We start from the raw sequence: 13,183 nt of genomic DNA, 5'->3' as shown, positions 1-13,183 counted from the left end.
GGTGACAAATCTAACTATTGGCGGTAAACACCCTATGCAATATATATATGTACATACATATATATATACATACATATATACATATATATATACACACACACATACATATATACATATATATGTATGTATATATACTGTTGAATTGCACACCTGAAACTTACTGGATTTCGTTAACCAATGTTGACATAATAAAAATAAAATAAATTTTAAAAACTGCCCTCCATAATTTCAATTGGCAACATATTGAAGAGTACGATTGACTAAAAGTGTTTCTTTTAAAAATCTACTTTCCCACTCTGCTCAGGTGTGTGGAGATAGAAGACTTACTAGGCATTATGAAAGGAATGAGTGTCTCTCTCATTCTGTGTTCAGTAAGCAAGATATGGGTGTGCATATTGAATGAGTCCTGATAGTCACATTACCTAATAAGAGTCACTGTCCACAGAGGCCAGGGCACCTGTTCTAAGTACTCAGTAACTTCAGAGCATCAGAGGGCATGCACTTCTTCATGCATTCAATCTGGAAATATGTATTATGTGTCTGTGTCTACTGTGTACAAGACAGATAAAGGCTACTTGCCAGCATGGTCCTTACATTCTAGTGGGAGAAGAAAGACAATAAACATAAATCAATATGGTAATTTTAGGTTGTAATGAGTGCTCTGAATCAAAAAATAGAATCAGGCGATAATGAATGGGGGGTGGCACTTTCGAAAGAATGGTGAGGGAAGGCTTCTCTGAAGAAGCGATATCTCAATAGCCCTGAACGATTTGAAGTTGTGAGAAATGGGAAGATCATGACATCACTAGCCTCTAATAAAATAACACATGACGAAGGGACAAAAGAATGAGGAGGGGAAAAGATAGGTGGAAAAAAGAATAGTAAATTCAATTATTCATGTTGAAAAGGGAAAAGAGACAAATACAATTTACAGATGATCCAACCAAAAGTTTTATTTTAACAAATGATTGCGGGCTTTTCCAGTAACAAACTAGGGCCAAAATAGAGAATGAGTTTTACCTCTCTTTCTTGCCTTTGCTCTGGTATAGGCTGGCATTGCCTTGCATATCAGTAGCCACCTACAGGGTCGTATAGGCCTTCAACTTCCTGAAGTTTCCCCAGCTCACCTCTCACCCCATTGCACCACCCTAATACCTAGAATTCCTATTATTGCACACTCTTTTTGGGTTACAGCATAAAAAGCTCCCATTAAGACTTAAAAGATTCCTAGGCTAAGCTAATATGTCCCCTTCATCAGTGATCACCACTTCTGTAAGGAAATGGTTTCTTAATTTCTTAGTTCTGGAGTGCTCAGGACAGTAGCATTCTCCTGGGAAGTGAGAATGGCCATAAATGACTTCAACATGGCATGGTTATCCGGAAGGAAATGAAAGTAAGTGAACATGGAGTGATCAGAAAGCACCTTGAAGTGGAGGGTGTGGAATGAGGAGAATGTTCCCAAGTAGTTCGAAAGACACACTTTGTTTACTCTTAATATTTTAAGCCAGCCAGGGTTGAGTCACTAATGGATTTTGTTTTTGTAGATCCCTTCTGGTGAGTAAATTAAGTTCTTGGAGGGGAAGGAGTGGTGGTGCAGGATGACTCTTCAGGACACTAGGAGAACTTTTAGCATACTATAGGTCCTTCCAGTGCCATTGTGGATTTCATATGGCAGTTATAGCCATAGCCAGTATTGAGCTGGTGACCAAAATTTAACAAATGAACTTAGCTCTCATTCTAAAGGTAATAATTATATACATAGAAGTCCCTGTACGCTTAGTGACCTCCTCCCCTTCTCCCATTTGAAAAGTGCTAGCACACCCTTTAAATACATTTTTTAGACTGGTCCACTGAGTAATTAAATAACTATAAAGAAAGACTAAAGGAGAAAGGAAGCTCAATTCAAGGAAAATTTGCAAATTGAGTAATCCAACCTGGAATCATCAAGAGAAGATTTGGTTTTGTCCTTACAGTACCAGTATGGTGGTGGGGGAAGGAAAGCTAATCAAGTCAGCAATAGTGATTTGATTACAACCTCTTGTTCATGAGTCTGATTGGCTAACAGTGATCTTCCTAGAGTCATAGATTCGAAGCACTCAATGCTTTCATCAGATGCTCTTACAGATGAATTCTGCACATATTCAAAGTTTTCAGTGGCCATAGCTTCTTTTTGTTGTTCCCAATTTAAGTGTACAATTTAAATACACAGTTGAAGATTGTGATGACTTCAAGGCCGGCAAAGAAACTCGACTCACAGATAGCCAACCAGGAGAAACTTTTCTTGGTAGGGGGCTGAGGAATGAGGATGGTGGAGTGGAATGGGGTATCTCAGGATGGTACCTTTATTCCTGGAAGCTGACCCAAGTTTAGTTGATACTTTGATCCATAGTTGAGGGATTTGACTACTTTTTGTGTGTGTCTCCCAACCGTTCATTTAGCATAGCATGCATATGACTAATCTGACATCTAGATTTTGGCATTGGTGTTGATTCAGTATTATCATTCCCCTTACAAAAAAAATCAAAGAGCATTCAGAAATGTCAAGCCAGTTGGGATAGATCCTTTGGGCAAGTATATGCACATAAATGAATGTCATAGATGTTTTCTAAGTATACCTAAGTGATGTCAAGGAGCTTAACCAAGGCCCTCTGTCAGCCCATTCCTAGGGTCTCTGTTGGTAACAGTAAGCTAGACAGACCATGATCCTAACTCAGCATGGAAAAATCCTATGTCCCCTTAAGTACCTAGGAGATCCATACCTGGCCACATTTTTCTTCCTCATTAGGATCCACTTATCATGTGCTGGTGGGTAGATCCACTTTAGTTTGTGGGCTAGTGTTCTACAGAACTATGGATGCTGACATCATGTGGACTTAAAGATCATGTGTTCTTTGTAAGATTTGATGGCTGTTACAGGGGCAGTCTAGGCTGAGCCAGTAAAATATGGGTTAAATTTTATCTCCATAAGAATGTTCCTGTTGATCGTCCACTTTTTATAAGTAGAAGGTGTTACAAACAATGAGATACATAAATGCAGAAGTTTGCTTTTAGTTTTGGAAAACCATGACAAAACTCTACTTGATTCCTGATTCTAGAAGAACTACCAGGCCAAAGCTTTGACAGCAAAGCCTACTTTTGTGGAGAAGAAACAATGCCTGTGTATGAGTCCGTGTTCACAGATAATGGAGAGACCACCAGAAAAATTGCACTGGAGACAGAGAGACCACCTCAGGTAGAGGTCCACGTTTGGACCATTCGAAAGGGTGAGCAAGACAACATTACTTTTTTGTTATTATTATTTTTTTTGTAAAGGGGACATTGGGAAGAAGAAAATTCACATTAATTTTGCTTCGACCCGTTCCTCTGTTTTGGTCAGAAGATTTCCTGATTGCTTAGAAACTAACACATGACTAACACAGTTATTATGGCCTTTAAATTTAACCTTGGCTAAAAAGAAGTATTGCCTCTTGGGGTTTGTTGTATTTCTCATGCAAACAAGGCTAGAAGAGTGGTTCTCAACACTGGCCACACATTAGAGTCATCTAGGATAAGTTTATTATTATTATTATTATTATTATTATTATTATTATTATTATTACCAAATGTATAGACCTACCCCCAGAGATTCTGACTAATTGGTTGGGAGTAGGACCTGGGCTTAAGGGGTTTTCTTAAAGATCCACAGATAATTTTCGTATGTAGCCAGGGTTGCAAATTATCAAAGTATAGTCTACCATTTTTTCCAATATAAAACTCCACAAACATGAAAATCCATTGATTCAGTGGGAAGCAGAGTTTATTAAATCATGCCATGTACTCCGGAGTAAGAGAAGTTTAAAACATCATCCCTGCCCTCAAGATTATAGTCTAACTGGAGCAACAATCCCAGTCGAGATGCCTAATTCCTTTTTTAAATTTTATTTTAATTAGTTTCAAGTATACAGTACATTAAACATTTGTATAGTTCATAAAACAATCCTCCCAATTGCTCCCTCCCTCCCCTGACCTTCCACCTAGCCAACATATTAATGCTAACTGCATTTTTTTGTGTCGTGCTCCCCTTCCTCATGGCCATCCATCAGCTACTAATTTGTACTGCTTTAACACTTCACCCCATTCTCCCAGCCCTTCAAATTCCCCTCCCCTCTGTCCATCACCAAATTGTCCACTATATTTGTGTCTGTTTTTGATTAGTTTGTTCTTTTTATTCCTCAAATTCCGCACATAAGTGAAATCACATAGTGTTTATCTTTGTCTGACTTAAATGCCTTCTAGATCCATCCAAGCAATATCTTTTTCCATCCCCTTCCTTTTCATATGTAGGGGTCTTGTTTTCTTATCCTTTCAGCTACTCTATCTTTTGGTTGTAGCACTTAATTATTTTCCATTTAAGGTACTTATTGATAGGAATGTAGTTGTTACTATTCTGTATTCCTGTTTTTGATACATGTTTTTTCTTCTTAAAGAAGTCCCTCCTACATTTTCTGTAATACTGGCTTGGTGGTGATAAATTCCTATAGCTTATTTTTGTCTGGGAAGCTCTTTATATGGCTGTCCTTCAACTCTAAATGATAGCTTTGCTGGATAAATTATTTTTGGTTGTAGATCCTGGGTCTTCATACTGTCAAATATTTTGTGCAAAGCCCTTCTGTCCTGCATAGTTTCTTTTGAGAAATCAGCTGCCAGTCTTATGAGTGTTCCTTTATAAGTAACTGTTTTTCTCTTGCTGCTTTTAATATTCTTTCTTTGTATTTAACCTTTGGCATTTTAATTACGATGTGTCTTGGTGTGGGCCTCTTTGAATCCCTGATTTTGGGAATTCTCTGAGCTTCCTGGAGTTTTATGTCCATTTCCTTCACCAGGTTAGGGAAGTTTTCCATCATTATTTCTTCAAACAGCTGTTCAGATTTTCTTCTGTTACACTGATCAGATGGATATTGGGACCCTTAATAGTGTCCCATATGCTCCTTAAATTATTTTTATAGTCTTGGCACCTTATCTCTTGCCATTCTGATTGTGTGTCCTTGGCCTTCCAGTCCTTTAGATAAGGCATTTGATCCTCTTCTTTATTCACTTTTTTTATTCCTTTGTTTATTCCATTTAATATACTTCTCATCTCAGATAATATGTTCTTCATTTCAGACTGATTCCCTTTTATAATTTCCATTTCCATTTTTATCTCTTTGTTGAAGTTCTCATTGAATTTATCTACATGTCCCAAAAGTTCATTGAGCATCTTTACAACCTGTTAGATGTTGTGAACTCTGCATCTGTTAGATTACTTGACTTCATTATATCTGGATCTCTGTTCTGTCCTCTCATATGGTTTCTGCTTCTTTGTCTTATTTTGGCTGCCATTCCATGTTTGTTTCTATGCACTAAGCAAAGCTCCTAAGTCTCTCGGTCTTATTAGTGTGGATTTGTGAAGTAGGTGTCCAGTGGCACAGTCCTAAGAGGAGTTCAGCTGCAAGCCAAACATAGCCCAAGCCTCTACCCCTCTGGAGCCATCTGTTAAGATTCAGCAAGCAATCCACAGATGCTATGCTTATAGTTGCCTCAAAAGGCCACCCTAGAAACTGAGGCCAGCTGCCTCCAGTATGAGTCTAGGTGCTGCTCAGCAAGAGCTCCTGACTCGCTGAGGATACACCTGGATGTGGCTTGGGTGGAGCCGTGAGTTGGAGGAAGCAGGATTTAAGGGAATCCTCTGGGTGGAGCGACCTCTATTATCCAGTTTGATGATGTCACGGCTATGACGGCGCTGTGTTCGCACACTACTGGGGGGAGGGCTCAACAGGCAACAATGGATACGCTGACACTTCTGTATAGAGCAAATCTCACCTCAGCCTTCACTCCGGCAGTGTCTCCCTATAAGTCCTTGGTGCCCCCTGCACACAGCCAAATCGGCACCGGTGCTCAGAGCGAGCAGGTCTGTCACCACAAAAATCTGCTTGTGGACATAGCCCCTTTAAGAGGCTTCTGCCGCTTCCAGTACTGCATCCTCAATCTCACTCAGCCACTTGAAACCAAGCAGCCCCACTTCCTCACCCCGTGTTACAGGATGCTTTCTTGGATTTCTCCCTAGTTGTATGGCTTGTTCATCTCAGGCAATTTTTCTTGCTGCTGCTCCTTGTTTCCGTGACAACTTTGATTTGGTCGCCAGAGGGATGAACATAGCCTCTGTCATCTACGCCATTTTTTTCTCCTCCTAATTCCTTTTTTGATTACTTACATTAACTGCCATAGCAAGTCACATTGTGCTCATTGTAATCCTATAGCTATTCAAACCATCCTATAGATAAAAGATGAGTGCTGATCTAGTCTGGCCAAGTTTTCTAGGAATTCAAGTGTAGAAGTGAGATTTCAATTGGAAAATCATGCACATCTTTTTTTTCTACTGGCATCTGCATAAGGCTTGAGAGTGCTCAAACACTAGTATGTTTCAGGATCATGCAAGTAGATGGTTTAAAATGCAGCTACCTGGCCCCATCTAAGAGATGCAAATTCAGTAGGCCTTGGGTAGGTTCTAAACTTCCTCATTTTTAACAAATAGCCAGATGATTCTAATGAAGGAGGCACTTGGGCCATAGTTTGAGAAACAACTGTTCTAGTATTTGTGGGACTTTTTTCTCTCCCCTTTCACAGCCATCTTTCTTTCTGGAAAGAATGATTTCTTCCCTACTCCTTAAAAAGTATTCTAGAACACACATATATTTCTCATTCATGTTTATTTTTCTCTACACCTAGGAATGTTGATTTTCTTTCTCTAACTCCCTGGTTCCTTTATAACTGGCCACCTAGGACTAAGCGATGTTCTGTTGGCTTCCCAGGCAGTAGGCCCACTATTCATCATACTACATCTCTCACCCCACTAAGGTGTATGGATGTTTTTCAACTCACTAGTGTAGAATCTAAATAACCTTGTTTATAGTGCTGGGCAATCAAGATTCGTTCATGGTGGGAAGAAAAAAAACAAGGCTTCATTTATGTTGCTTCCTGTAGACCTCTTGAGGATTAGTTAAGTGGGATGGTAACATGTTGTTACTTAACTGCAAGGCAGCTTTCAGTTGTTTACATGTTAATTTGATAAAAGCTCTTCAGGCAAGGTTAAGAGTGTGGAGCCCCCTTATTTTAAATCTCCATCTTTTAAGAGAGCTAAAGAAACTGCAAATGTTTCTCAAAGGAAAATATGTTTTTTGGTGAGTTCAAGAACAGGAATGGCTTCTCCATTTCCACAAACAACCTGTCTGTAATCCCCCTGCTGGCTCTAGCTGCTTAGCCAGGAGGGTAGCCCTGTGGTTTGGCAGGGATATATCTACCCAGACTCGGGGCAAGGGCAGAATTTCTACTACTACCTTTGGCTGCAGAAGCTCCAACCAGCACCCATGTTTGATTCCATGTGGGTTTCCCTAGGAGGGGGTCCCATGGTCAGCAGCACTATCTCCCTATCCAGTGAGCCAAGAAAACAAATGGAGTCAATTATAACCCTTGAGCCATCCAAGTTCCTGGTTAAGCATAGTACACAGCCCAGCTCGATACTCCTAAGCCCCAGTAATGAGATGACATGCTCAGCTCAAGCAGAAAAAGTGGCTAGTGCTTCCAGATAGAGAACACCTGACCACCTGTCCCACTTTTTGCTTCACCCCAGGCATCCTTCAGCACTTCCATATTGAGAAGATCTCCAAGAAGATGTTTGAAGAGCTCCATCATTTTAAGCTGGTGACCAGGACAACCCTGAGTAAGTGGTACCTCTTTCTTTACTCCTCCCTGGAAAACACATCCAGTTTTCAACGGAGCATAGCCCCAAACGAAGTTTCTCTGTATTCTCAATGAACATTAGCAATGCTTGCTATCAGCATTGGAGGATGTTCTATTTCTCTTCCAGTGACTTAGCATGGAATATGGTGTTTGCATGTGAACTGAAAAGCCTGGACCTGGTAAATACAAATCTAGATGTAATCCGAGCATAAGCCACCTCAGGTCAAGGTTTCCTGAATACTTTAATGAAACTGCTAACGCCAGAGTCTCAGTGAGATCAGAGAAAGCTCACAAGATTCCAGGTCTGATATATTTGTGGAGACTTGACATCTAGAAAGATATGTCCTCTGGTGGTGGGGATGAGAGAGAAAATGAATGCATATCATTTCCTGTATTGTATCAAAACTCTGTATGGCTCTTTGGAACTGCCGCTGGGCAGTCATCTTTTTTACAAACATTCAGGTACTCGGGCATACTTACAGCTCTCCCACTTTCTAAGCTAGATGGAGCCTAGGGACTAGATACTATTAGGCACTGGGGGGAGTGGGGTGCACTTCTCAAGGTATAAAAGACAGAATTTCTATCCACAGGGAATTCTAATGGGCAAGACAAAACATGAAAACGCCTTCGCTGTGAATTAGTATACTTCTGAGGAGTTATATACCTAAGTGCTCAGGGGAATCTGCAAAGAACAGTGAGATGAGAGCCACCTGGGCTTAGTCGGGGAAGGCTTTAGGGAGGAGGTGTGTTTTAAAAGAGAAGAGTGTGACTGGTCAACAGGTCAGGAAATCAGTCCGGGGAGAGAGTACAGCCTAGGAGAAGACTCAGACAAGAGCAAACAAGAAGTGTGTGTGAAGAACAATTGCAAAAACCACCTAGGGTTCATAGAAAGATGAGAGGAGTTGGAGGTAGGAAGTAGTCAGAGGGCCTGGAAGAAGCCTATGAGAAGTTCAGATATAAAGCAGGTAGCATTTGTAGTTGCGTTATCCTCACAGTGTGGTGATATCAAAATGGTGCTTTGGAAAGATGTCTCTTGGCTGTCAGATGGGTTTATTAAGCACCTACTTTGATAAAGACAGATCCTGTAGAGCCCAATATGCATGCTAAAAGTTGGACTTCATCTCCAGACCAGAGAACCGCAGTTAAAATTTTAAGCAAGTGAAGGATGTGTTCACATCTGTTTTCTTTGCTTGTTTGTTTGTTTATTTGTTTGTTTTTTAGAAAGCGGTACTTGCTGTGTGGGGAGTGAAAGGTAGACTGTTAGTGAAAGAGCTGATGATAATTTGAATTAGGAAGCAATTATACTGTGTTAAGTGGGTTAGACAGGGAGGAGAGGTCACTGTGAGACACACTCTGAGATTAAATCATCAAGAACAGTATCAAAGAGAGAAATGGATTTGGAATGACTCCAATGACTCCAATATTAACTTTATAGACTGAGTGAATAGTAATACCATTCACCAATGGGAAACTGGAGAATAAGCAGGAATTGGTAAAATTAAAAAAAAAAAAGCTGAGTTTCTTTTGGAACATCTTTACCTTAAGATGCTTAAGAGCCATCTGAGTAGAGTTATCCAATAAGCAGCTGGAAATATAGTTGATGAGGTCAGTTGTTTGTTCTGTAGGAGACCAATAGACAATAAATGGTATAGTAAGAGAATTCAAATGGAAGAGTTAGGAGTCTTCACATATGAGTAAGGAATAAAGGAGGCAGAGTCTAGGGACCCAGGGTCTATGATGTGACTTTTGAAATTACCAATTAATGTCAAAGAACACATTTTTGTTCATACTGTGAAAAAGATACTGCTAGGTACCAGGGGACTTGAAAGATTATTTAAACAAATTTTCTGTTTATAACAGGTTGTATTTGGGGTGTATAATGGAAATAGATAGCACGTGCTTCAATGCTGAAGGAAATGAGTAATGAGGCGATGCCCTGGGGACAAAGAAGGACAAGCCTAACCCCTTTTCATAATGTGCCTCTCAGATCCTGGCACACAGTAGGGCTTCAGTAAAAGCTGATTTCTTTCCCAGCCCTTCTCACTTTTCCCTTCTACTTTGCCATTGAGTTGGACAAAATAGGGAAATAGGAACAGAGGAATCAAATCTATAAAAAGAGGGGGGGGGTCTTGTTCTGATGTGGCTAGTGAAAAAAAGAAGAGGTTCAACATAGTTTCTGGGTTGAGAGGAGCTTGTTAACTTTAGACTAGTAGTCCTCCAGGTATAATATCATGAGCACAGGAATAAAAAAAAGACTGAAGAAGTTATCCAGGGTGGGCAGTTTGTTATGAAGATTATTTGACAGGGCAAGAGAAGGAAGAAGATCTTGCCAACAAGGACTAGGGCAGTTAGAAAAAAAATGGATCAGAGCTCTAGGGTGATTTCTAGTGCTCAGCACAGAATGTGCACTCAAAAATGTTTGCTCAATTAGCATGATAGAAGAGGGGATAGAAAATTGGCAAGGACACTTTGGAAGTGTGTACAGTTCCATGGAGAAAGAGGAGAAAACAGGGAATGGAAGGGACAGAGGCGTGTTTACCTAGAGTAGAAAGGAGTCACATGCAGGATATGAGAATGGAGCTGTATAAGCAGCCATAAGAGGCAGTAATGTAATGGCTATGTGTAGAGCCAAAGGGAAGATGGAGTAATCAGGGGAATTGTTTTGTAAACTGTTTTGTCTAACCAATGTACTGTATACTTGAAACTAATAATAAGATAATTTTTTTAAAAAAAAGAAGCCATAGGAGGGGATTGAGGAGTGCTAAAGAAGGGGTAAGGACAGCCTGAAGGCATAGGAGAAAGCAGAGATGAGCACTTTTTAACAAATGGTGGCAGGAACAGAGAAAAGAGCAGTAAATTATCAAGTAACCCAAACCAATATTCGGGCCCCAGATAGTAAGCAAAGCCCCAGTAATTTACCAGGTAGTGTTTTCCAAATTACCTATTTGACCTGGTGCAAAGTGAGCCACTTAAATAGTAATAACCTGAATAGTGGAGCATTTTGCAAATGCTAAATGTACTGTAAAAATTCAAAGAATAATATTTACATTTTACTCTTGAGTCAGTTATGTATTATTCTCGGGATTCTTACAAATAATGTGTGTTGAAATGAAAACTCCATGGCCCATTTTTCATATCTGCCCCTGGAAAAATGTTTTGGGGACTTTTCTGCTGAAACCACCTGACATTTGTATCCCAGCTCACCTGGTGGGGCTGTGCATGAATGGGAAAAAATGGGGGATATTGGTTATACTGCTAATTGGCTCTGCTCAGCTCTTACATCACTGGGTCACTTATGTTTTCCTTTTAGGTCAGTGGAAGATATTCACTGAAGGAGAAGCTCAAATCAGCCAGATGTGTTCAAGTCGCGTGTGCAGAACAGAGCTTGAAGACTTGGTCAAGGTTTTGTACCTGGAAAGGTCTGAAAAGGGCCACTGTTAAGATGAGACAGACAGTATTGGATAGGGTAAAGCAAGAAAACTCAAGCTGCAGCTGGACTGCAGGCTTATTTTGCTTGTCAACAGTGTCCTAAAGCCCAAACTCAAATGCAGTTAATTATTCATACCATGCACAGCATAACTTGCTCTTTTATGTGGAGTGGTGTGTCAGCCCTTTAAATATCTCCTCTAAAGAGACTAGAAGAGTCTTGGATTATTTGTGGGAGGAAGAGGGACAGAACACCATAACCGTTTCTAGGAGAATCACACTTCTTTACAGGTTAAAGAGTAAACAAAACCCCAGGGTTTCTAGCTAGAAAGTTATTCCAATGAAAGAAAGAGAAAGGAATTGCTTCTTAGCAGGAGTTCAGTAGTACAGAGAAAATGTTTGTTTGAAATTATACTCTTTGAATTTTAGAATGTCTTGTGTTTTTTTAAAAAAAATTAACTCCCCCCTCTACACACACACACACACACACACACACATACGTACGCATGCACGCACGCACGCACTAAACTAAGCCTTCATTTCAATGCAAGGCCACTGTTGACTCTCCCCTCCTTTCCCTGGCGTGGTTCCCAAGTAGCTGGTAATTGTTAGTACTCAGGAGGATAAATAAGGAACTGTGAGCAGAATGCTCTGCCTTTGGGTCTGTGGTGTGGTTGTTGAAGTCACTAACTATGGTGGCAGGGTGAGAAATAAGAACACCATTTCATGGCCTCATTCACTTTGAAGTGGTAAATAATTTTCCCCACTTCCCTTTTCTCCCTGAACATTTATGGAGCCTCCATAAAGAAGTTAGAATTCAGTAAAATTCTCAGAAATTGAATCCACATATGACAAAATAATTGTTGAATAAAGGAGTTGATAGACATCAACCAGGCCATCCTTGTGTTTTCAAGTCAATAAAACTCACCAAATAATAGTGCAATACTCACTAGTTTTCTTGAGACCATAGTTCTCTAGTCCAAAAATTTAGGTTAAATGATTAAATTCTGGAAGCTCCTTAAAAGGGCAGTTTCCCTTCTTCTCCAGTTACAGGAGTTGATTTTTACTTTGCAAACAGGCTCAGTCCTCATGAGTTTCTGAATGTCTGCTCTTCAATTAGGAGAATGATTGCTTATTTGGGGAGATGGGAATTCTGATACAGATCTTTATCCTAAACCTTACTGTCATTCTCATCTCATCCATCAAGTATTGATTTGAATCATGGATCCTAGAGAAGCCTGCTCAAAAAAAATGTCTTATTTGCAGCACAATATCAGAGCATAAATTGTCCATTCTGAGGCCTGGCTTTAGAAATCATCTTTGTGGAAAAACTATAAATTCTCCACAGCAAAGATGTCAAGCCTGCCTTCTAGATTTATCTTCTCTGATGGGGTATGAATGAACTCTCATGAGTACTTGAAAATATCAAGGACCCAGAAATCCCATATTGCCCACTCAGTGACCATAGGCAAGAGGAACATATTTTTTTTTCTTAAGAGTACTTGAAATCTATAGAGAAAAATGTAAAAGGTCCAGTCTTTATGGCAACCTGGCAAAAAGGAGTCTGTTCTCATAAAAGAGACACAGGGGCCTTGTGGCCAGGCCTTCATGGGACAAGCCTTTCACCAGCCCCTCACACACATTCTCCTCAGGAAAGGGAGGTCAGACATTCAGAGCTGAAATGCCACAGAGCATTATTGTGAAGAAGGTGTTAAGTAGCTGCTGCCTCCCTCCCAGAGGTGGCAGTATTTCCATAGTGTGGAAAGAAGTAACCAGATCCTGAAGCAAAGCCATGATTTCCCCTTCTTGCTGATTCACCCCAAAGCCTTCCCACCCAGATGTTCTCTGAAAGCTAAACCTTCAGGGAACACCCAGAGAGCTTCCCTAGATAGACTGCTGCCCCCAGGTAATGGGACACACCTTTACAAAGTGCTGTGTGAAACAGGAGCTGGGGACCTGTGCTGGGCCAACATAGAAACCTTCCAGTGTTTGGTAGTATGTA

The 13,183-nt window shown here is 40.3% G+C and overlaps 1 protein-coding gene across 1 annotated transcript in view; it reads left to right on the top strand.

The window, feature by feature from the left end:
- The window catches only part of CHRDL1 (chordin like 1), a 140,142-nt gene extending 128,533 nt beyond the window's left edge, over positions 1–11,609 (top strand). The window contains exons 10-12 of the mRNA XM_039874772.1: positions 3,096–3,263; positions 7,646–7,735; positions 11,066–11,609. Of these exons, the coding sequence (XP_039730706.1) occupies positions 3,096–3,263; positions 7,646–7,735; positions 11,066–11,196 (389 nt within the window). The 3' untranslated portion in view covers positions 11,197–11,609. The remainder of the gene's footprint in view (positions 1–3,095; positions 3,264–7,645; positions 7,736–11,065) is intronic.
- The last annotated feature ends 1,574 nt before the right edge of the window (positions 11,610–13,183 follow it).

Source organism: Pteropus medius, unplaced genomic scaffold (assembly GCF_902729225.1).
Source record: "Pteropus medius unplaced genomic scaffold, Ma_sr-lr_union100, whole genome shotgun sequence".
Lineage (NCBI taxonomy): Eukaryota > Metazoa > Chordata > Mammalia > Chiroptera > Pteropodidae > Pteropus > Pteropus medius.
The sequence above is the reverse complement of the archived record's forward strand: the minus strand, read 5'-3'. Positions and strand labels throughout refer to the sequence as shown.